At 38.3% G+C, this 26,063-nt stretch overlaps 1 protein-coding gene across 14 annotated transcripts in view; it reads right to left on the bottom strand.

The window, feature by feature from the left end:
* Positions 1-2,370: 2,370 nt before the first annotated feature.
* Positions 2,371-26,063, bottom strand: part of trpm3 (transient receptor potential cation channel, subfamily M, member 3) — a 149,936-nt gene continuing 126,243 nt past the window's right edge. For 2 of the 14 annotated variants that reach the window (XM_058375619.1, XM_058375621.1), the window contains 13 exons: positions 25,660-25,689; positions 24,481-24,773; positions 23,644-23,872; positions 22,677-22,880; positions 20,754-20,894; positions 17,258-17,386; positions 15,566-15,817; positions 15,297-15,471; positions 11,371-11,478; positions 9,377-9,527; positions 7,746-7,939; positions 7,451-7,583; positions 2,374-7,237 (listed from right to left, as the gene is read on the bottom strand). In XM_058375619.1, coding sequence (XP_058231602.1) covers positions 5,740-7,237; positions 7,451-7,583; positions 7,746-7,939; positions 9,377-9,527; positions 11,371-11,478; positions 15,297-15,471; positions 15,566-15,817; positions 17,258-17,386; positions 20,754-20,894; positions 22,677-22,880; positions 23,644-23,872; positions 24,481-24,773; positions 25,660-25,689 — 3,537 coding nt within the window. In that variant the 3' untranslated portion in view covers positions 2,374-5,739. Of the gene's footprint in view, positions 7,238-7,450; positions 7,584-7,745; positions 7,940-9,376; positions 9,528-11,370; positions 11,479-15,296; positions 15,472-15,565; positions 15,818-17,257; positions 17,387-20,753; positions 20,895-22,676; positions 22,881-23,643; positions 23,873-24,480; positions 24,774-25,659; positions 25,690-26,063 lie in introns of all 14 variants that reach the window. The other 12 variants (XM_058375629.1, XM_058375630.1, XM_058375620.1 and 9 more) reach the window with 11 other exon arrangements.

The following is a 26,063-nucleotide window of genomic DNA, read 5'->3' as shown; positions in this document are numbered from 1 at the left end:
AATCTGATCTGTTATTTAGTAAATACCTACAGTTACTATAGCAACAACTTTCAAATCAGCATTTCGTAGCATCCGAAACGCGCACGCGGCCAGGGCACATGCGGGTCACGCGCGTGCCCGCGTCCTCGGTGCAGGTCTGAGGAACAGAATGTTCCCTGACTCAAGAGGAAGGTGAGTCTCGAGCGGCGCCCAGTGGCAGAGTCGCGCTACTGCAGGGTGAACTCGGGCAATGTGAGTGGGTCACATTGGTAGCTAGTGTTTACCTGGTGTGTATGCATGGATATGTTGCTGCTTTGGTGCATGAATTTCGCTTACCAAGAACAATTATTAACACAGTCAATGTGGTCTCAATATATTTGTGTAACAAATCAATCAATCAATCAATCAGTCAATCAATCAATAATTTAAAAAACTTGAAAAATATTACTGTTTGTCTGACCACCTGCCAAAACCCAGAATGAGCTGTTTAAATCAGTAGACCTAGATCTTACGCAGCTGGGTGAATCATTTTCCAGCTTCCTTATTACTCCACTAAACTAACCAACAAATTATTGGGATTTCCTTTGTATTGCTTTACTGTTGCAATATTTCAGTAAAAAAGTTTCTAAGACCAGCAGTTGTAAATACCAGCTTGAAGAGATGACTGAGTCTGACCACTTTCGCACTTTTAGTAGCAGTGCTTCAGTTATGTTTTTTTGTGTGTGTTGGTGCACCAAATGTCACTAAATGCATTTAGATCAATTTCATTTATTCTCAGATAAAGTGTATTGCATTACTTGATCAAGTGGTTCAAAATGCACACACTATTTTTGTGAACGCAGAGCAAATTCCATCGCATTAAAAATACTACAGATGAATCTTTCTCCTCAAAATGAGGAGTGAGAAATGAAATCCTTTTTTGTTAATTTATATATTATACTCTTCTCTCATCTTCTTTCTTTCCTTTTGATATACTCTCTATTTTCTCTACTGCTCTTAAACTTAAGAGTAAAATATGTAACTGTTTGAAAATCTCTTATTTTTATTATATAAATGTACCATTTTAGTATAATGTGTGTTGCATATTGCTGCTGTTTCAAGTAAATGATTATTAAAGATAATATCAAGTATTTCAAATATAAAAGTTGATTTAACATACAGTTTGTACAATTTTTATCTGGTTGCTTTGAACGTTACATAAAATGGTCGAAAGAAATAGTCAAATCCTTTAAAATAAACAAATAGAACCATTTTGTACTACAGCAATTCAGTCGGTGTTAAAGTAATTCAATAGTGCCATCTACAGGAAGATTTCTGTCACAATTATTATTGTTGTTGTTGTTGTTGTTGTTATTATTATTATTATTATTATTATTATTATTATTATTATTATTATTATTATTATTAACTTTTATCGTACAGGCTGTGGGTCTAACAGAAGGATAAAATAAATAAATAAATAATAATAATAATAATAATAATAATAATAATAATAATAAGAAGAAGAAGAAGAAGAAGAAGAGTTAGAAGACAGATAGATACATAGACAATAAAAACAAAATTCAATTTAGTGTGAATTAGCCAATCAGATTGAAGGAGGAGGAGCTTACTTTGACTTTTACAGATATGATTGGTCACTTTGATCTTGCGTCGTGAATTGACCAGAAATGATCGTCCATCTATTCAGCTGGAATAAATCAATTTCTCAATTGATATTTTGCCACAAGTGGCAATATTGGATGGAGAGTGATATGAGCATGTAGACTGGCAAAAAGCTATATGAATTCTGATCTCATTTATGGACACAAATCGGAAATGTATTCAAACTAGAGCCACAAGCTATGATTTGAAAAGATCATATTTTTGTGTCCATGCAGTTCTGAAAACAAACAAACAAACAAACAAACAAACAAAAACCCAACTGGATTATGTGAACACAGCAAAAATGTGAAAAACAACCAGTGTGTCCCATCTTCTAGAAAGAGCTGTGGAACATGACCACATAAAAGTTATACACACTAGTTCTACTCACACATACACACACACACACACACACACACACACACACACACACACGGTTAATCTGGAATACATATCCGAAACAAAACAACTTGTAATGATCTAATATAAATCCAGCAGTGTTTCAGTACACTTTAATTCACTGTATGTTCTATGTGCATTGGTTCAGAACAAGACAATTTGATTCAGGTTTTATCCACTTATTCAGTTCAGTATATGATTTCCACCATGGGGAAAACCTCTTGTTTGTGGTTTGGAAGTGTAACATTACATATCCACCATCACGGATCATCATCAGCTCCAGAAACAAAATGCTTTTCGCAAACTTCTGCTAATGTTAATTGCTTGTATTTAAATGAAGTTAACATGATTTCTGTAGTTAACATACACTATATTGGCAAAGTCTTGTCAAACGCCTGTCTTTACTTGCACGTGGATGTAATATGGAGTTGTCCCACCCTTTGCAACTATAACAGCTATAACACTTCTGGGAAGGCTTTCCACAAGGTTTAGGAGTGTGTTTATGGGAATTTTTGACCATTCCTCTAGAAGTGCATTTGTGAGGTCAGGCACTGATGTTGGACGAGAAGTCCTGGCTCGCAGTCTAATTGAGCTATGCTTTTGTGTCATATGTTATACTAAATACAAAAAAAGCCAGTCCTAATTCACTTAAATATTCATTTATTTAATAATACATGCCAAACATCCTATTCACATTGAGGAATATTACAGAATACATCTTTGTATTTGCATCCAAATACTTAGCCTACTACAGTGGGAGGATGGGACTTGTCTCATCCTCACCAATTTTCTGTCATTTTCCAAAATTCATTTCACATCCTTGTGGAAGAACGACATGCAATAATTTTTTTAGGACACTAAATTAACTATGACCCCTTTGAATAAAATTACAATATTATTGCGGAAAAAACATGTGCTTGGACTCATTAGCATACAAGTGCTCACAAATTAAAAAGGAGGGGGCTCAGAAATGTGGAATTATAACTCACAAACCAGTATGCTACAGTATAGGAAAAAATATTAAGAAAATACTTTACATGAAGTTTCCTCATTGTTTTGGCACGGTGCAAGTCTTTCGCCCTGTTTGGCTCCCTTTTGCTAAATGTAGTAACCTTTAAACAACCACAGCAACATTTATGGAACACATACAGATCTTTTACATGTAACAACCAGGTGCTCACTTATATTTTAGGACATTACACAACTATGTTTAGTTGAAATGTCTAGACCCAGGAAAAAGGCCCCTCTGTGCCATGCCACCACACCATGTTTCGGAGTGAATCACACTTAACGTCAGCATTAAGAATGGAGGACGTAGGTGTGTTATGTCCACGATACCTTGCCAACTTGTGACTGCTGCCAGAAATTGCTGCTGTAATATTTTAATTAGGAGAAGTCCAAAATGACAATGAAATCTTTGCCTACTAGACAATTTCTGAATACTTTTGATATCTATTAACCTGTAATGAGAATGCTGACCAAAAAGGCTTCAGAATTGAATAAAAGGTAAAAAAATAAAATAAAAAATAAAAAAGCTTATTTTGGTGCCTGGTTTCCTATTGATTATGCAAGGTATATTGTAGTTGGTGTAGCCTTGTTCATTGTTTTTGCCACACAGTATCTCATTGATCATTTTCATGTCACTCATACAATTTAGCTCATTTAAAAGCTGACTTGCAACTGTATCATATCCTGTAGAGTTAGAAAGAGGCAGAGTGGCAAAGTACTAAATAAAATGCACTTTGCTTTGGTGGAAGCAGTCCAGTAATAATTCTAATGTTTGTGGACAAATGTATATACATATATAGGATTTCACATATCTTTTAGTTCTGTCATTTCTGCTTTGTCTTTCTTTGTTTGGTATGTAAAGGTTGTGATAGAGGGATGTGATGTGATGCATGATTTGTAAGTTGATGAGTGTGATCTGAATCTGCACATGAATATACATTTGTATTTTCAGACTGCAGTCATTATTTCCTTTACACTTTTGTTTATCTCCCATGACTGCTTTTTAACCCTGCAGTACAGAATGTATGTTAGAATCTCTTGGTGCTATTGCACATGAATAAGGCAGAAGAACAAGGCTGATGGTAGAGGAGGACATGACACTGATGAGCTTATCATCTCTTTAACATTTTATTTCAGCTGACTAGTAAATCTATAATGGATTTTCTTTCTTTTTTATTGCTTCGCAATCTTAATTTTTTTTTACACTATTCTCCCTCTAGTTAGTGTTTTGGGGGTGTTAGTGTTTCGTTTTTGATCCTGAAATAATATGTTCATCATTGTGAATTAAAACAATTCTTTACATAATGTCTTCTTTCATAGGACAACACATTAATATCTCTGATATTCAGATCCAGTTAACTAAAACCCATTTCAATTATTCACACAAATAATTAATCATTATGTAGAATAATTTGTGAAATTTTGTATATACATGTAGTAATACACTGTAATTATCCTAATACTTGTACAGTATAGTGATTTTGAATATGATTAAAATCTCTCAGCTGGCTTGAAATACAGTGCTCACAGACGTGCATACCTGAAATCAACACGTGCTCTAAAGTGCATAAGAACCACCCTGTCCTCTGCTGCCCTGGCCTCTTGCATAGCAAGTCTACATCAATAATCTTGGTAGTGAAAAAAGTAGTGATTACTTGGTTCTCTCATGACTGAATCTCCAGGTGATCTTCATGAGCTCACTTTAAAAATCAAGGTTGAGAAAATCACAACTTATGAGTCATATTATTATTAGTTGTCTGAATGATTTGAGATGTAAAATAGTGCTGAATGAAGGTCAAATCTGTTTTAATTTAATCTACCATGTAAATATCAATTTTAATATTATCTAGCACATGTACCCTGCGTTTGTCTGGCCCATGTGCTAGACATGTTACATTGGACTAACTAGCGTATATGAAATGAAGTAGGGGTAGGTCCTTCAAATCCTACAAAAGCGGGAAAGCACTGGTTGCACCATATAGGTATCCGAGAAGAAATGTCTCAAGGGTTGAAATAAAATGTATATTTTCATGATCAAAGCATGATCAAATCTATAATAGACATCTGAGAAAATATATGTGCAATTTTCTGTATAATAAGTATGTCTATGCCTGTGTCTCCAAGATAAAAGATGAGGCTAATTATATACAACAAATGTTGAATGTCTTAAAAATATTTCCCTTTGTGTTTTTATTTGATTTGGATTTAAACTCATGATGTCTACGTTGGTCACATTACAACGTGGATAGTCAAACTCAAATGATTAAGACAAATGGTTTGGAATAATTAAAGTTGAGAGAAGGGAACTCAATATGTTTAAAACTTGGCTTGCTAACCTACTTATTAATGGGAATACGCTCTGTCTATATATTTCAAGTCTGCTCATTGGATACATATTCCCCTATTCTATTTCCACCTGAACTCACAGAAAAGAATGAACATTATGATTTACCAGTTCAAGAGCTGCAGACTAATTTTGCCAAATGGCAATGTTGTAATCCAGATTTGTACTATGGTGCTAAAAGTGTCGCCATGTGCTAGTACTATCCAGAACAGATCATTACAATGTAGAGCACATAATTCACCCAGACAGTGCTAACTGCTTAATGGACCTTTGGACATCAAATAAGTTTTAAGATTCCTTTTCCATCCTATGCATACTACAGTAGATCCACAATGTCGTACACCAATTCTCCTTAATCTCCTCCACCATCACGTATAGTTGTGCCTGCCATCAAAGCTTTGGAAGGCTGATGGCTTAGCCATTCGCCTCAAGGAAAGTGTGTCTGTCTTGCTGTCAGGCCTCATACCAGACTTGCTCCTTTGGAATGGATTCCTGGCACGTCCCTTGTCCATGCGTTCACTGATAGAGAAGCTCTTTCGGGCATAGACATTGGAATGGGAGTCCTCTGACGAGGAGCAACTATTGGCTCGTTCCAGTCTAGAGGCTGGAGTACAGAAGGGGCCCAGGGCTAAGCCCAGAGCCAAATCAACCCCCATTCCACCACCTCCACTGGAACAGGGCTTGCTGGTCTCACCTGAGCCCTCAGTGGGCTCCTCAGGGTCAGATTCAGCATGGCTTAGCTCAGCATCACGCTCTGGGTGTGAGGCACACAATTCCTGGGGCTTCTCAAAGGTGAATGAGCCCCCAGGTGAATCTGAGCGCTCGGGCACTGGGTATGATGTTGAGACACAGCGTGTGTCGATGCAGTCTGTGATGCTGGTGTACTCAGCTGCCTTTACTTGCATGCCCATGCCGCCATAGTAGGTGCGTGGCATGAACATCAGGCTGTGGGACTTCACCATTGGTGCCTCATCCAAGAACAAGGGTCCAGCTGCTGATAAAAAGCGGCTGCTCTTGGACCGCTCAAGGATGCCTGCAGAGGGTGGAGGAGATGGCTCTGTGTCCCATGGGGGCAGGGCATCTGGTGGTAGGTGGGTGGTGCACAGTGACAGGTCAGCGGCAGCGCTATCCTCAAACAAGACAGTGCCATCTGGCTGTCGTTCACTAACCCCTGCCCTACAATGGTAGTCCCGTTCCCCGGATAGCACTGCCTCCATGATCTCTGTATGGGGGGTTGAATCTCGAGCAATACTCTGAGGAATTCGAATTGGTTCCAGGAAGCTTTCTTGGGGCTGTGCCTCCTCAGTGGTAGACACATATATATCAATGCAAGATGAGGGTCGATGTTGCTGCTGTACATACAGTGTATTTAGTTGGGCAGGTTTGCTCTCTTTTCCGGCAGCTCCTGATGCAACTGACTGTGAGCTATTGGCACGGTGTAAGCTCAAAGAGCGCTCCTTGAAGAATCCCTCAACTCGGTCTGTCCCACACCTATCTCGGGATGAATGGCCCATGTAGAAGGAGTGGCTCCTTACTCGTGGTGCCAGTGCAGTGGGTGAGGTTGGAGAAATGGACTCCTCTCCACCCTGTTCCATAGACTCTTGCAGCCTGTAGGTGTTGCCCTCCTGGCTGTTGAAACTGCTCTGACGTAGGATATAATTAGTGTCAGTGCAGTCTGATGACGTCCTTGAGCGTGCCTTGTTCACCTCGGGCCGCTCTACACCTGTAACCCGCTCCAGAGCCACGGCCATACGGCCGATCAGTTCCTCCATCTGGGCCAGCCGAATGTCCACTGTCTGCAATGAGGCCTTCATGAAGTGCTCTCGTTCGTTTACCTCCTCCAGCCTCATTGCCATGTTTTCCACCCTGGTGAAGACAAGAATTAAAGAAGCCTGAAACTCAGTTTAAAATTCATTAAAAAAAAATCTGCATTAGCACAGTAGGAAAATAAGCCCCATGATTATTTAGGGAGGTTTTTTTTGGTCAAAACAACTATAGCAAGGATATACAATGGTAATATTTTTACTACTACAACAGACTGAATATGGTTCATCTAAATTTTGTGTAAGTTTTGTGAACCTTTCAGATGTTACTCGGATCCTTTCATCGTTGGAAGAGTTGAAGCGATCATCCTTTTCTCTGAAGTATTCTTCGATGCACTGCTCTTCAAAATCATGGACTTTTTTCAGCTCGTCTTCAGTGATGAAGAGCTCTGGTAGTTTGAATGAAAGTTTTTATCTCTGCATTTTTATTCAGCAGTTTATTTATAGACTTTGATAAACAGATGTACATCAGCAGTTGAGCAACACTTCTTCAACACGTCTTTAAATTGTCATTAAGGATATAAAGAAATGTTGTGATTCTGCTCACTTACTTAATCCAAAGTCCCGTTCATCATCATCATGCTTCCTCCAGCGACAGCACAGATGCTTGAGGACCATGGTCATGTGGCTGAAGATGATGAGGGGAGGAGGAAGAACAGGGCGCTCATGAAATGTCATGATTAGTTGATAACGCTGAAATTTCCACACCTGGTTGGAGATCGACTTCACCTCAAAGAACGTATTACTGAGAAAACAACACACCATCTTGGAGGTCAGCATTTAATAAGGCCAAAGAAATATTAGGTATATTAAGTGCAGAAAATGCTGTAAAGTAAGAGTGCTTTCAAAAATAGAAGTGTTAATAGATATTTTTTATCAATTAACAAAATTGAATGTATATGAACAGAAGAGAAATCCAAATAAAATCAATATTTGCTATGACCACCCTTTGCCTGAAAAACAGCATCAATTCTTCTAGGCACACTTGCACACAGAAGGAACTTTTTGAAGGAACCTCCAAACATCTTGGAAAACTAAGCACTAATCTTCTGTGGATTTCAGCTTTCTCAAATACTTCTGTCTATTCTTGTAACCCCAGACAGACTGGATGATGTTGAGGGCAGAGCTCTGTGGGTGCCAAACCATCACATCCAGGACTCCTTGTTCTTCTCTACACTAAAGATAGTTCTTAATGACATTGCTTGTATGTTTGGGGTTGTTATCCTGCTGCAGAATAAATTTTGACTCATCAGTCCAGAGCATCTGCTGCCATTTCTCTGCACCCCAGTTCCTATGTTTTTGTGCATAAGTGAGTCGTTTAGCCTGGTTTCCATGTTGAAGGTATGGCTTTTTGGCCACAATTCTTCCATGAAGACCACTTCTGGCCAGACAGTTGATGGGTGAATCGGGGTCCCACTGGTTTCTGCCAGTTCTTTGCTGATGGCACTTTGTCTGATGTCAAAGGGAAGTAAGCAAAAAGTTTCCTTGGCTGACCACTGTATCTACGGTCCTCATCATTGCCCATTTCTTTGTGCTTCTCCAAAATAGCTTGAACAGCACACCCTGAAACCCAAGTCTGCTTTGAAATCTTGCCTTGCTCATGCAGTATAACTACCATGGTGTATACCATGTATGTGAAACTGCATCAGAGTTTGGCTATTTGGCTATGTTTCAACCTACATATGAAATTAATAATCGTTAGCACCTGCTTGGTATAATTGTTTAATCATACACCTGAGTCTGATCTTACAAAATCCCTGACTTTGTGTAAGTGTGCAAAGTGTGTTTGGTTTGCTGGTTAATATGCTGGTTTTAGTCACACCAAATATTGATTTGATATAGATTTTTCTTCTGTTTCCTCACTTTGCATTTTGTAAATTGATAAAAATAAACAATTAAAATATTTATTTTTGAAAGCATTCATTCTTTATAGCGTTTCTTCACACCTGCCTAAAACTTTTCCACAGTACCGTATATAATGCCCCAGTGAAGTTCTGTTTCTTGAATGTAATTTATAGATTCTGTTTTTGAACTGTTTTTGGATGCCATGAGGACTATGCAGAAATACCTTTTTCTGTTATACTCACATCTTTAAACTGATGGCAATATTGTTAATATCTGACATATTAATACATGGACACATTCACATAATAGTCAAAAGATGGGTCATAATAGGCCATACTTGAAGACAGCAATGAGAAGATTGACCAGAAGAATGTTGGCAACCAGCAAGTAGCAGGCCATGATTGCAGGGACAATCCACGCGCCGGTCTTACATGGGGGCTGGAGCACAATTGCACCGTCCTCTGTGGTGATGTTCTGCCCACATGGTGCTATGGAGAGATTGCATTAGTTGTCATCAAAAAGATCTTTGTGTTCATGAAACTGACACAATTAATGAAAAGCGAAATGAAAAACCAACAGAAACCACATCTGAAAGTCCTTATTGCTCTAATCTTGACTAGCACACAACCAGAAGAAAGATGAAGAGCAATAAGGAGTGAGAAGCCAAATGGCAAGCCTAAATGCACTGAGATGTGGATTCTAAAGTACCTTAAAAAGCATTGTCATTCATGTTCAATTGCATTCCCCAATATATTTAAACATGTCCTCAATGTTTAAAATATATTGATATGTAAGAGTGGCAAAATCATACAAGATGATTGTGCAGAATGTATCAAAAATACATTGTTCGTTTTTTCCTGAAGGGATGGTTCAGTTGCTGTGGATTTCGACAAGAAGACATCAGTCATCACTCTTGGAGCTGTTTGTGTTTGTGGATATCCTTTGTTTGCTGTGGTCAATCACACGTGGAAGCCCAAAGATAGAGAACTGAAGTAACACCAATTTGTATTCAGACTATAATTTTTAGTTTTGATTTTTTTTAATCTGTCAAAAAAAAAACTCTGACAACTGAACCACATGAAAAAACATTTGGTGATGACGGTAGGTGGCAAATGTATGGAAGATTCTGAGAAAAGAGAAGCTATATTATTTGTATCAGTTTTTACATTATATACACATTGTATTTGCCTCCCACAACAGAATTTTTTAAAGAAAAGCTATTTATAGATCTAAAGTTCTGTACATGTACAGACAGGAAGAATTACTATCTATGACTATTTCCAATCCAGTGCTGTTTTGGTGGATGTTTAGCCATCTTAAAATGTGTGTTAGAATGGATGGCAGTAGCATTGCATATGCCTGTGTTGTTAGTGTACCATGCAATGCCACAGAAGTTAGCATGGATGGGCATGGAGCACACATTCAGCATGATCAAGTTTCCATGACAGAGATAAGAAATAAAAAGCTGACCTTTCATCTCAACTTAGTTTCCAATTCCAGTTCTTTTTTGCATGATTCATGCGTTTAATCCTTCCACCCCGAAGGGAGACACAGACAGGTCAGCAGAAACACATTTCATTTTGGTAGCAAGAACATTAAAGTGATTTGTATGGCCGGTCTTCAGTTTGTATAGGGTATTGGTTTGCTACAAGCTAGTTAACTAGCTTTCAAGCAAAGCAATGTAATGTGTAACTTGGCTATGTAAAACCCAGTATCAAATGACATTTACGGCATTCAGCAGACGCCCTTATCCAGAGTAACCTACAGTCTATATAGCTGAATAACTGAGGGTTAAGGGGTCCAGCAGGGGCAACTTGGTGGACCCAGTGTTTGAACTCACAACCTTCAGATCAGCAGTCCAACACCTAAGCTACCACATCCTCAAAAGTTTTATACTTTTATACTGTTCCAGTTTGCCCTTTATAGCCACGCCTTTTTGTTTTTTGCTGTATTGAAAAGAAATTGCATCATGGCTACACTGGCTCCAACAGGCTACAAGAACAAATTTAGAAAACCTCATGGTCCTTAATACCAAAAAGATTTTTATATTCGGAAATGTTGAATGAAAAAAAATAAATAAAAAGAGATATTAAAAACTATATTGGAATGTAAGTACAAGGAGATAAGTTTACTAAAAGAATAATACTAAATACTAAATACCCCTGGCATGGAAACATCTGAATGTCAATTGGAGTATCATACTTGTCTTAGCTACTAAAGGTATATGGTGAAGTAGATGGCATGATAGTGAAACTGGAATGGCACTGGCAAGGGAACTCTTGTTTAATAGTTAAATAATTCATATTTAAATATATATGTATTAGGATTTGCCTATATGGGATGGACCAGTGTTACGCCCACTTCCTTGAGTTCGAACGTAATTTTCGACCAGCCAGAGTTTTTCATTCAGCCTGTTCTGTAGCTTCCTACTATTCACATCTGCAACAAAAAATGACAGTGTTATTTCAGCTCTCTTGTCTTTGGGCTATCCACCTATGAGCACAAACACACACACACACAAACACACATATGCACAAACAACTCCCAAATTATATAAATGTATACACGCAATCATATTATATAATGCCTTGCATAAGCCCTATTGATGCTTTCCACATTTTGTAGTGTTATAACCTGGAACTGAAATACTGAATTGGACTTAATTGGGTATATATCATGAATATATATGAATTAGACCAGTGAGGTCAGAGAAATCTGCAGCACAGAAGGGAGAAGTTGTTCAAAGACAACCATAGCCTAGACACTCCACATGGTGGTGGTAAGATCATGTTGTGGAGAGATTTTAAGAAATATCCTGGACAACTAGCTGAAATTGCAGCCAAATATTGACCCAGGGGGAGAATATGTATGTAACCAATTCATGTTTGATTTTTTGGTTTAATTGATCTTGGTATATCAATAATAAAGCTGCATTTTCACATACTTTTCTAAATGTGTGGCCTTCCTGATGTATTTACAAATCATGTGATGTAGACTGAATTACGTGACTTCAGAAGGTGATTTCTTAAGGATTTTATAGTAATAGTAAACCATTTTACAATTATTTTGTAAACAATATTGAACTTTAATATTGTGTATTATTTTAGATTCTTGACTTGCACCATATAGCCAAATATATGTTGACTCCAGACCATCACATTAATATTAGCTTTTTGAACATCCCATTCCAGACTGACATCCTGTCCAGGGTGTACCCTGCCTTGTGCCCAGATTCTCTTGGTTCTCAGCGACCATTTCACATTTACATTTCTGCATTTGGCAGATACCCTTATCCTGAGCGACTATCATTTCATCTTATTTTACACAACTGAGCAATTGAGGGTTAAAAGCCTTGGCAGCTTGGTAGAGCTTGGGATTCAAACTCACACCTTTCTGATCAGTAGTCCAACACCTTAGCCACTAAGCAACCACATCCCCACTTACCACAACACAGTAGGATAAGTGGTATAGAGAATGGATTGATGGGATGGACGGCCATCCCATTCCAAAAACCCTTGGCACTAATATGCCTTCTGAAAATCTTTTTATGTCCATTCAGCCCCAAGAGCTTTAATGAGCTTGGGGACTGATCTTTAGCATTTAGGCTATTTGGTGATCCAGCGCAATCCACATGTGTTTAGGTTTTGTGCAGGCTGATCATGTTCTTTCACACAATCTGGGCAAATCATGTCTCCATAGACATGCATGCAGCAGGAACAAATTCACTTTAGTTCCAATGAAAGGAAACCTTACAAAGGCTTTTATAGCCATTCAAGGCAATTGGGTACTTCAACTATTGCAGCAACAGATTGGGAAAAGCCCACATATGGGATCTGGTGGTGTGGTGTCCAAATACCTTTGGCCATCAATTAATCCTGATTAAGGCTTTTTATGTTCTGGTTTCTAACACTGCAAACTGTGGAAAACTTCAAAAGAAGGGGAAAGGGGGTGGATGGGGATGATGAATTGTTATGCAAGGCATCATATATCTGACCTGACATGTTCTATATTTAGAATATATGTTCTATATTCTATATGTGGAAGATGCCCTTCTTTACCTTTATCACTGTACCATCTTTGCCACTTTTGTGGTGATGATCTCTGATCTCTCTTACAGCTTATGTAAGAATGACATTATTAGTCTTTGAGAGAAGTGTATTGGCCAACAAGTGCCATATAGTCACAGTCACTGTGTGACAGATATATTGGGGTCAGCCATGTTTTAGCGTATCAGTTGAGTTAAAATAGTTAACATCAGCTCATACTTCAATTCTTTAATACCTGCGGCTTCAAGTTCAAGTATTTTACAATTTTACTATTTTACAATTTTACAGTTCACCAGGTCCATTTGATTTGTTAATGCAATTTCATATCTTGAGTAAAACACAGCTGTTTGTTCTGTCATTCTAGATCAACATTAAGCAAAACTAACTTACAGTAAGCCTAAAACAGCAAATCTCCTCCTCCCACACTGAGTGCTGTATTATACAGTTCTAGCTAATATTATGTTAAAACATTTCTTTGTTTCAAATTCAGTCATGCACCCAAAGACTGTATACCATGTATATGTAGCCAACATGCCTCTGACTCCCACTGTGGTTCTAAAGCCTAAATTTTGCTGAATTGAAAGTGGCTATCTTGATTGAGTTGGTGAAATCTGAAGCCAGAGTCTGTGCAGTAGATACAGCCAGTTGGATAGTGCGTCTGCTTCATGCCCGCCCATATTAGACATGGCCACTCCCTTTCTTCATTCCGGTAGCGTGCACAGTGACAGGCATATGACAGCTCAAGTGCAACAATGTGAAACGACGCATAGAACAACATTAGTTCAAAATGCAGTGTTAATACTAATTTGCTAATTTTTAGTCATACAACTTGCAGAAGTAAATTGATATTAATGTTGTCAGGGAAAGATTTTACATTTACCTTTATAAACATAATGGTCACATAATTTATTTTAACATGACATGACTTGGAGAATTTTAATATCCAAAGTGAAATTATTATTAATATATAATATTATTATTATATAATATTAATATATATATATATATATATATATCGTGATCATTTTATCATTTTTCTTCTTTCCATTTTCTTCTTTCAATTTTTCTTCTTTCCATTTTCCATTTGCTAATGTCATTGAAAAAAATGCAAAGAGCTGAAGCTCTGTTTATAAGAAACAAACACCTTGTCATCCACCTGCTTTTAATTATCATCCAAGTCCAATAATACACATTTATCATAAGGAATATTATTGGGGGCAATATCAAGGTCAACTGAAATTGTAAAAAAAACAAAACAAAAAACAGACAAAAAAAAAAAAAAACAGAACAATATTTCCGAAAATAAGTAATTGCTTGTAAGTTTAAAATGCAAATTCAGCTTGTCTAACAATCAATAATTGACAAGGTTAAATATTGTACTTGAGCCACCCACTTGAAGGCCTAAGAGACTTCCACCCATATATACTGTCTTTGGGTGCAACAGGGTTTACAAGTCCTTCAGGCTGGCTTTTGCAGTAACTTAACTAGGTTTACAATATATACACCAAAACATAAGAAAGCTGCCTGTGCCAAGGACCTGCTCTGGCCTGGAGAAACTAATTGTTTAGATCCTCCTGTATGAATCACATGGTATTTAATTTATTTTGATTCAACCTTCACTATGATTTAACACCTTTATCAGCCTCTGTATCAAATGTTGCATTCATATTTTTGTAACAATTTGCAGGTCTTTTTATATTCTTATGTTTAACATCGTATGTGTGCCACTTATGGAATCCCAGAACCCCTCTAGAACATTTTGACAGATTCGTTTTCATTGTATCAAATGATCCTGTAATAAAAGTTCATTACTATAAGTAATAAAGATTGTAATTGTAAGTACAGACTGTAAATGCTAATAGCTGCTATTTGAGATTTTTAAACAATTTTAGCTTTAAAGCTACAGCTAATGTGTTTTTATTAGACATAATCTCCTGTCAGTTCATACTAATTCAATTCTAGTAGGACTGCTACTCTACAGCGTTTAAGTTTTTTCCTACTACAGTCACAAGTGATTCTTCTCATTCTTCTCATTGTTAATTATCAGTCGCTACATAGATTACATGGGGTGTGTGTAAATTTGAAAAGAGTTGATTGAGAACTCTAAAAAGGTTTTTTATATATCAAATCAAAATAATTAGATTTAAAACCTCGCTCCCAAAGCTAATCACTTCTTTAAATCATATAAAATATGCTAAAAGGATGTCTTACGGTCAATTTGGTCAGCAAATACTTCGCCATAGATCATCCAGTAGGGCATAAAAAAGATGTTGCGAGCGAGCATCCATGATGGATCCTCATTAGGGTTCAGGATGGCTTGACGTGCCACACCGAAACTCATTAGTACCACCAACATGATGATCACAAAATACATCATGTCAATCATCTGTGAGAGAGTGAGACATGCTGTTAAAGGAAATGTTAAGTCATCAGATCATTCCGTCATTGTATTGGCTGATTAATAAGACTGAATTCCTCACCATCTTTCCAATCATCATTACGTAGGGTCCGAGGTATTTGTTTACCCCGAAGATGTCAAGTAGGCGGATGTACCAGTAGATGATGTTAACACAGTAGATGACCCGACCGTAGCTCATAAGTGGTGGCTCCTGGAGACGGAGTACCATGCCAATGGAGAAGATAAGGATAGCCATGAGGTCCGTGATATTCCAATACTCCTGCAGCCATACTTTAACTTTCTGCAGCAGTTTGCCAGGTTCTGACATCAGGATCTGAAAATGAGATGTGTGTTAGAGAAAACGTTGACATGCACTACAGCAGTCACAAATATGAATGTTCTACTTTGAGAAAAAAAAGGCTTTCTAGGTAATGTATATTCAGATAAAGTCACAAATCAGTCACAGAGTTTCAGATTTTAATTTGTCGTGTATCTAAACCAACGACACATAATTTATATAAAATATATATTTTACAAAAGGGATTTGTAAGATGCATGCAGAGTGCACTTAAGCTTCATGGCCAATATGGGGCAGTATTAGCCTTCTAAGAGGGCAGTACTGGAATTAAATAACGTGTACTCCAGTCTAAATCAGGACTGTTTGAAGAAATCAGATGAGGGGTTTACAATTCAATTATTGAAAAAAAAAGGAAACATATACAGTATAAATATGGCCCATCATAATGCTGAGGGATATCAATGAAAAGATGGATATCTCAGGATGTAGAGAAAATATACCACACTGGTAGTGTTAAGCACAATATTGTAAGAAATATACAACTGACTTTCAGGAGCTCAGCTTCTCTGATCTCTTCCAATGAGCCCTGTCCTATTTAAAACCCCAACTGGGATTTTAACAATTGTTTGAGTGTTTGAAGTTACTGTAGACAGCCAATCGTAGCCAAAAGTAGTGCAATGCATAAAATCATGCAAGCACAGGCCAGCAACTTTGTGTTCACATCAACCATCAGAATAGTTTGACCGTGGCATGATTCTTGGTACCAGACAGGCTGGTATTTCAGAAACTGCTCATCTCCTGGGATTTTCACGCACAGCAGTTGCTAGAGTTTATGCAAAATGGTGTGAAAAACAAATCATCACTTCTGTTGGTGGAAATTTTTTATTAATGACAGACGTTAAATGTGTGGTGAACTGTGCAAATTATTAGAGTGTTGTGTGAAAATCCCAGTTTCTGAAATACTCAAACCAGCCTGTCACCAACAACAATGCCACAGTGAAAGTCAATGAGATCACACATATTTACATTCTGGTGTTTGATGCGAACATGACCTGAAGCTAGTATTTTGTATGTGCATGATTGTACACATTGTGCTGCTGCCATATGATTGGCTGATTAGAAAATTGCATGAATGTGTAGGTGTAAAGGTGTTTCACATTGTGCATGTGTATGTGTCTTCTCAGAGAGTATGTAAGAATATATAATTCGCTGTTGATAATCCTAAATATCCATAATGACTGAAGCTTTAATAGGTGTAGCAAAATGGAAATTTGTATAGACAAAAAAGGCAAAAATGATTAAAAATAACATTTTGTAAATTATTGTTTTTGAACATTAAAGAAAAATGTAAATCTGGAATGGGATGTTCAGCAAACATTTGAGTTTAACGGTCAGGTGCCCACATAGTTTTGGCCGTAGTGTATAACCAAAATGAGAAACAAAGTCAGCTGTATCTCATCCATACTTTAACCTTACCTCCCTCATCTTCTCAATGCCGTTGGTGAAAATGTAGGCAATCACGATCCATTCTTGAGGAGAAGGCCAGAGATCCATTTTAACAAGTACAATGTAGTTGAAGAGCATTAGGTAGCCCACATAGGCCATCTGGGCAAAAGAAAAAAAAACAAACAGATCACAAATCTCATGTCTAAGACTCTTCAAAGTGAACACTGGTCTTCCTGCAAAGAGCTCAACACACTAATTGTGATAACTAACTGTGTTTACAGCAGGTAATTGCACCACTTCATACCTGTACTTTAGTGTTTCACTTCACTCATATCACTTTCATACCAAACAATGTCATCACTCAATGCTCTGCCATGTTGTTCATTACATTTACATTTATGGCATCAACGCCATTACGCAAAGTGACACCACTGCTTATTAGTTACTATATAATATTTTCTAGGTGTATAGTTACTGCCTGCAAATCACCTGCCTGCATCAGTTCTCTTTACCACATCCATGAATAGAAAGTGATCACCTTAGAAGTAATACTGGCCAGATATTGTTTGGCTGGTTGATCTCAGCACAGCAGTGTTACTAATTTAGTACATGCATACAATTTTTTCTTTGATGTGAACATCAACTGATGATCTTGATCTGTTTTGGATGATTAATGCATAGTTCTGCTGCCCAGTAATTGGCTTCTTGGGTAACTGCATGAAAGTGCAGGTGAGAATCCCATTTTGGCGACACCTACTTGGGTGGCACTTTCATTTACGTGGCACATTGTTCATGAAATGTATGACTAACTCAAAGCTGGCCAACAACAAAGCGGTTCTCCTGCTATGTTTCACACTACAGCTGAGTTATTTACACTTTTTCTTTCTTCTCTTTCAACTCTCCCTACTCCCCCTTTACAGGCGCGTGCAAGCCTTCTTCAGTCACGATGCCGATTAATTTGATGCTTTGTTCGGAACACAGTGTGAGATCACCCACATCTGCCCTTGGGGTGTTTTTCACACTGAGAAAAACACACTACATGAGGAGAAGAAGTAGAATTTTTAGAGAGATGGTAATGCAGATGATTAAAAATAGGCACAATACATTTTAAATGTAAAAACAAAATAGCTTCAGCTGAGTCTACTGTTTGTAAAAAAAAAAAACAAAAAAAAAAAAAACAACAACTTACTTTTCCATAATCCATAAACTTTTTTCCAAAAAGTTTCCATAATCTCTGTGAAGCACAGTGTAGTGGTGTCAGACATTTCAGGCACTAGTGGGTTTGAGGTTTCGGGTGTAAAGGAGAAAGCCAGCCTCTAGCATATCATCGGGGAGTTTAACAAAGGGATCATAAATGAATACTTAATGCAAGACTAAGCTCACTTATTGATTGAAATACGCTTTTATCACTTTAGAGTGGTGTATAGTATACATATAGTATTCATATAGTAACCCCAGCAAAACTGTCAGCCATAACAAAACTAGCTTTCTAATGTTGTGTAGGTCCCCGTTGTGCCACCAAAACAGCCCTGACCTGTTGAGGTATAGACTCCACATTATCCTGCTGATGATCCTGCTAAAAGAGGCCCCTGCCGTTAGGGAATACTGCTGCCTACAGTGTTTTAGTAGGTTGCAAAGTAACATTCACATCAATGCCAGGGTCCAAAGTTTTCTATGAGAACATTGCCCAGAGCATCACACCAGCTCTGTCTGCTTGTCTTCTTCCCATAGTGCATCCTGGTGCCATTTCTTCCCCAGAAAATGTAAATGTGATTTATCATCTACTTTCATTGCTCCAATGTTCCAGTTCTGATGCTCATGTGCCCATTGTAGGCACTTTTGCTGTTGGACAGGGGTCAGCATGGGCACTCTGACTAGTCTGTGGCTAAGCAGCCAAATAAACAGCAAGCTGTAATACACCATGTTCTGGTACACAAAGACTTGCTGTTTTGGAGATGCTCTGACCCTGTCATCTAGCTATCACAGTTTGTCCCTTTTCAGAATTGCTTAGATCCCCACACTTTTCCATCTCCCAGTACATCACCTTTGAAAACTGACTAGTCCACTATTTTTTTAAACACAATTTTCATGACAACCCCTTATTGAAAAAATTAACTGCATCTACACTATATTGCCAAATGTTTTGGGACACCCATCCAAAACATTGAATTCAGGTGTTCCAATCACTTCCATGGCCACAGGTGTATAAAATTAAGGACCTAGGCATGCTGACTGCTTCTACAAACATTTGTGAAAGAATGGGTCGCTCTCAGGAGCTCAGTGAATTCAAACGTGGTACCATGATAGGTTGCTACCTGTGCAATAAGTCCATTCGTGAAATTTCCTCACTTCAAAATAATCCACAGTCAACTGTTAGTGCTATTATAACAAAGTGGAAGCAATTGGGAACAACAGAGACTCAGCCACAAAGTGGTAGGCCACGTAAAATCACAGAGTGGGGTCAGCGCATGCTGAGGAGCACAGTGCGCAGTAGTCACCAACTTTCTGCAGAGTCAATAGCTACAGACCTCCAAAATTCATGTGGCCTTCAGATTAGCTCAAGAACAGTGGGTAGAATCATAGAATGGAGTCATGGAATGGGTTTTCATGGCCGAGCAGCTGCATCCAAGCCTTACATCAGCAAGTGCAATGCAAAGCGTCAGATGCAGTGGTGTAAAGCTGGACTCTAGAGCAGTGGAGACATGTTCGCTGGAGTGAAGAATCGCGCTTCTTTGTCTGGCAATCCGATTGACGAGTCTGGTACTGGTGGTTGCCAGGAGAATGCTACTGGCTTGATGGCATTGTGACAAGTGTAAAGTATGGTGGAGGGGGGATTATAGTGTGGGGTTGTTTTTCAGGGGTTGGGCTTGGCCCCTTAGTTCCAGTAAAAGGAATTCCTAATGCTTTAGCATATCAAGACATTTTGGACAATTTCATGCTCCCAACTTTGTGGGAACGGTTTGGGGATGACCCCTTCCAATTCCAACATGACTATACACCAGTGCACAAAGCAAGGTCCATAAAGACATGGATGTCTTTGTAAAGTTTGGTGTGGAGGAACTTGACTGGCCTGCACAGAGTCCTAAGCTAAAAACCGATAGAACACCTTTGGGATGAATCAGAGTGGAGAGTCTGAGCCAAGTCTTCTCGTCCAACATCAGTGCCTGACCTCACAAAGGCACTTCTAGAGCAATGATCAGAAATTCCTATAAACACACTCCTAAACCTTGTGGAAAGCCTTCCCAGAAGAGTTGAAGCGGTTATAGCTATAAAGGGCGGGTCAACTCCATATTAAACTCTACTGATTAAGAATGGGATGTCATTAAAGTTCATGTGCATGTAAAGGTGTCCCAAAACCTTGTAAAGATGTCCCAAAACCTTAGACTCAGTATTATATCTCTTTAATGGCTCCTACCCAACAACTTTGGTGGATCAGCACAAAGTCCCTTTCCCAAGCATTTGTGATTCAGGTCTCTGGTCTGCAATGAAAATGGCAGTTTCACAAAACTTTAGAAATTTAGCTCACCGTATGGAACCAGAACTTGACAATGGGTGCGTTGTAAAACTCATAGATCTTGCGGCCCACTGGAATTAGGCGATGGCGGTTCTGGGCTTCCTCCACTTCCTTCTTCCGAGAAACTTCTGAGCTCACATTTCCCAACATAGCCTGAAACGCGAGAAAAGAAACAGCAAGGCAAGAAAGGGGACACATTTTATATAAAGCAAGTCAGAAAGGAAAGTTCTTAGCACTCAGAATTGTGTGAGGCAGTTACAGGAAAAAACTGCCAATCAATTCTGAACAATCAGGCAGGTGGCACATGTGGCAGCTTGATGATATTGCTGTAAAATGGTAGAAAAATAATGGAAGAGAGAGGGTAGAACTTGAAGTTGAATAAATTAATGCAAATTCCATGTGCCAGAGAAACACATTTTTTAGCCAAGAGTGGTGACTTACTGGGATGGAGAACATGGCACACTCTTTGACATATCTCAATTGTATTGCAACCCTTTAATGGTTTCATTATTGAACCTGTCATCTAAGACGTTTATCTCATGTAACATTTTACAGCCCTCCCAGGCTCTCCATCATTTCTTACATCTAAACACTGGGGGAAAATACACACACGCACACAGAAAAAAAGAAAACAAACAAAAAATAAAAACCCTAGACTAGTGCATTTAAATCATCCAGGCATTTCAACTTGAGCTTTTTCAGTAGAGAATCAGTAGAACATTCTTTCAGGGGTATTTAATTTGCAATACAATTGTTGCCATAATCTTATAAATCTGTGGTAGATTCATAGTAGCAAGTGGAAATATGAACTGCAGAGCAGAGTTCAACAATGTCACAGTGATACAAATATACAACAGGGTAAAAAAGTCCTTTGAGTAACATCTAGCTACAGCCACTCATACCAAGCCATGTGTTGGTTAAAGTTGGTAAAAAACTAAAGAGTAAAGTGGCTGAAATTGTAAGAAAGTAAATAAAGTTTGATCACTGAAGAATGGAGAAGCTACGAAGCAAATTAACTGATTGCTACATCAAATTCATGTTTTGAATAATGTTAGCTTGCTAGCCACAGTATTGTTTGGCATAGCTAACTTTAATGTTACATGAAAGTTTTATTTTACTGATTTCGTTTTTTTTCTTTTACTTATTATCTTCCAGTTCATAGGTAGTTTGTTAAGATTAGTGTTTTGATGCATGTAAGCATGATAGTTGCGTGATACAATAATATAATGATAAAGGATCAATTGACTACAATTGTCCAAGCAGAATTTTCATCCACCAAACCTGGGGCTTAATATCATCAGCTGGAGCTAGACACTACTGAGTCAAAAGGCTGTGTCATGTACTGTGTCTGCACTTCATTTTGTATGGATCATTTGGGATGACTTGTTCCTTAAATGCAATCATGACAGGAAGGAGATCAGATGACAGCTGTTTGTGTGAATGAAGAGAAAAGGAAGAGTGCTTTTTTTATGCAAGCTTGCACAAAAGGGTTTTTGGGAATGAAGGCACCAAACAGAATGCAATAAAGGGCTCAGTCGAATAGCATGCACAGAAATGGCAGAACTGTGCTAATGAGAGAGAAACAGGCAGCGATCTTCACAGTACCGTACTTCAGACGAGACCGTCGCTAAAAGGAAACAAAGAGAAGACGAAGACAGACATGCCAAGAGACAAGAAGATAGACACACAGAGACACACTACAACTCCACGACCACACATCTTTGCTAGGACAACGAGGAAAAGGGGAGAAGCCGTGGGGAAAGAAAGGGTTTGGACATACAGTATTCTTTAAGGGCAGGTGCAGTGAGTTGGAAAAATAGCAAAGAATTTAAGGCCAAATTTTTCGGGGCAGGATTTTCTTCAGGAGCATCATGTTGGGTGTGTGTGCGTGCTGGACTACAGGCTAAAGAACGGAGCTAAGGTGGGTGCTCTCACCACGGAGTTGTACTGCGCCTCACAGTATGCTCTTACGGTGAACTCCATGTCCTCCTCTTCCTTGTCCTTGGCTGGCTTGTCAGCCTCATCCGAATCCTTCTCCTGCAGGTAGGCCTCCTGTTCCTGAGGCATGTATGACATCTCATCTTTGTTCTTAAACTCCAGACTCAGGATGGAGGGAGGCAGTAGTAGGCCCAGGATCACCTGAAGAAGTGAAAGCACACACCATATGCGGTAAGCCATCTGTGCATCTTGAGCATATGATACATTTACAAGGAATCCTTAATCCCTTTAGTCTGGTATTTCAAAGTAGTACCAATATATAGGTAAATCCAGAGCTCAAACAAGCTCAAAAACTGTTTTGGCAAGTTTAATAAGCTCAGGAATAAACATGTGCACATCATATGATACTCCCCTTTGTAATATTTTTTGTTGTGCAATGAAAAAACAGATGAAAGTAGATCCCAGACTCACAAAAAAGCCCTAATCCTTGTGCTGACAAATGTATGTTTAAAAGATTTGACTCAAGCTGTGTCTGTTTTCTACTTGGCTGACACGGCAAAATGACTAGCTAGTGTTCCCTTTTCTTGAGAATGAAACAGAGAGTTTATAAATATGAAATGCCAAGGCAACAGAAAAGCCTGTGTTGGATATAAATGGGCAATCAATAGAAGAGAAAAGAAAACCTTTGAGGGGTGAAATGTTTTCATTTTGCACCATACAAGATGTGAACATAAATTCTACTTTGTATTATTTAAAAAAAAAATTAAATGGCAAGGAGTAGAAAAAGTAAAAAAAGTTTTTTTAGTCTGTTTAAGCAGGTTTTGCTTTTTCTTTTCTTTTCAAACGTCACACAGCTTTTAAGACCTACAATAAGAATTAGCCATTACTCTTGTAATGATGTCAATTTATTTGTTGTGACCTTTAAAAACCTCTCTAAACATTTCATAAAAATTTAAACTGGAACCTTGAGGCCAGAGTTCTTGCGCATGCGAAGCCGCCCCATCCACATGTCAGTGAGCAACATCTGGCTGCAGGTATGAGCAATGAAGTCGCGATGCTTGGCGGCTACAGCCAGCTGCAAACAGGTGGCATTGCTCCAGTTTTTCAACTCATAGGTAAGTAGCTTCATGGCCATCTGCTCATCCTGCTTGTAGGACTGGTCCAGGAGCTCCACTGCCAGCTGGCCAAACTCCCTGTGAGCGATTGACATGAGAGAAGAAAGGTGGATGAGAGACAAGGTGACAGACAAATACATGTCTGCACACGTCCATTCAAACACCAAGACCAAGGTGTAAATTAAATATGAAATGGATTAGAAATGGATATGTTACAGGGTTAGACAAAGTCAGACAAGCTGCCGGACAAACAGAAAGCGATATATACAAATGTATAGTTAGTTTGTCATTAGCAAAGCATTGCACTGGAAACATGGAGATAGCAAAGGAGTGCACAGTTTTGTTGCTTTTGTAATATAAAAAATAAAGTTTGTTCCAGATTTACACCACAGGGTGCAGATTTGTAAATAGACACAAAAATAAGCCCAGCATTGCAGAGAGATTAGGTTAATGATTGGTGTTACCAAGAAGGTATCCTGGGGGAAAGGCAATATGGATCTTATTAAATAATAAATGTTGGCTTAATGTTAGAGATCCAAAGAATAACTCTTCTCTTGTGCAGAAAGGAGTGCAAAGAAACCCAAGAAATAAAGCTTTATTACTGATACATAAAGCTGACCACTATCTGAAAAAGGGACAAAGAACCAATAGATCAAAGCTCTGCTCATGCAAATCCACTGTGGCACCTGGAGTTATGGTTGAGCTCCTGAGAGATGTCATCGACCATGTCATTCTCAGAGGCTTCATGAGCCATGGCCTTGCACAGCTTGCATGCCACCAAGGCTTTGGCCATGGCCTCCTCGCCATGCTGCCAGAAGAACAGTGCCATTTTCTGCCTCTTCATCAGCACTGCCCACACCATCAGCTCATGGAAGGGGAATGGGAAGTGGTTGATTTCAGGGTCATCCAGATCAATATCAACCTCCTCCTCTCTTTTCCTCGTTGTCTTCTGCCGCCCTCGTCGGATTGGCATGTCATCCTGTTTCAGCGAGGAATTTTAGACAGTGTACTATATGCATCGTATTTAATAACTTGGAACTTAAAGCTGACACCAGAATAGAAATCATGCTTAAAATAATCATGTTCTTAAAGTTCAAAATGTGTTCTTAAAGTTCAAAGTCAACTTGTTGATTTAGTATCTTGTGGCTTCATTAAGGTACCCAATCACCTGCCAACATCTGGTATAAAAAATACAATATAATAAAACGTGCTTGTTCAAGTACTGTTTAGTTTCCAAATTATGAGGGTGGCAGCTACATTGTTAATTATTTTTTCAGTGATTAATGAGATAATTTACAACTAGAACTATTCATCCAACAATGCACTGGTAATATACTACTATTTTTATTTGTTAGTATTCATTTATAATATTATTACTCTTTTTATTTTCAAGTTGTCTATTCCTTTTACTGTATGTTGCAACATTTTACACTTTAAAAATGATGAAATGCTATTTTATCTTTCAAGCTGCATTTTCTATCCCTTATTTTTTCAGGCTTAAATATTTGCCATTAAAGACATTGGACTAGATGCTCTTGAAAAACTCGGATGCTTCTACTCAAGCGAAATCTGTCAACTTGAGAGACTAAACACGGGTAACTAAACACATGTAGTATAAGCAATCTGAATGGTGTATACAGAAAATCTTCTTAACCAGGTATATAACCCATGTCTGAATACATGTACTTTTTCCTGTATAAATAGTGATGTAACTTTAGACTTAACTAAACTGAATACAGCCCAATATTTTAAAGAAATTATGACAAAAACATTAATGTTGCTTGGGTTAGTCTTTTAGAAATATCATTACATGTCTTACAGCCTGGCCAACATCAGAGCTGGGTCTGTAAAAATCACACACTCACCTCCATTCCAAGCAGCTTCAGCGCCTTTGGCTGTAAACAATGGTAACAAACAATGACAGTTAAGAACAGCATAAAATGGTTTTTAGTACATTAAAATATTACAACCCTGACATGTATATAAACCCATTTTTGCCTTAGAGACACTAGGGCAGTCCTGAGAACAGGTGTGTGGGTGTGTGAGGGATGAAATTCGGTATATCTATTAAGCAGTTGATTTATGGAAAACAATCAGAAATCTGGAGCAGCTCTCCCATTCCTCTGCATATCCTTCCAATCTATTTTAGGCTTTACCTTCTGCACAGCCAGAGTATACATTTATGCTGGATTGGTGATTGTAGGACAAAGTGTTCTCTTTCTGATCCTAATTCTTCTTATCTGATCCCAGTGCAGAGTACATCTATACA

The sequence above is a fragment of the Hemibagrus wyckioides genome, linkage group LG22 (assembly GCF_019097595.1).
Source record: "Hemibagrus wyckioides isolate EC202008001 linkage group LG22, SWU_Hwy_1.0, whole genome shotgun sequence".
Lineage (NCBI taxonomy): Eukaryota > Metazoa > Chordata > Actinopteri > Siluriformes > Bagridae > Hemibagrus > Hemibagrus wyckioides.
The sequence above is the reverse complement of the archived record's forward strand: the minus strand, read 5'-3'. Positions and strand labels throughout refer to the sequence as shown.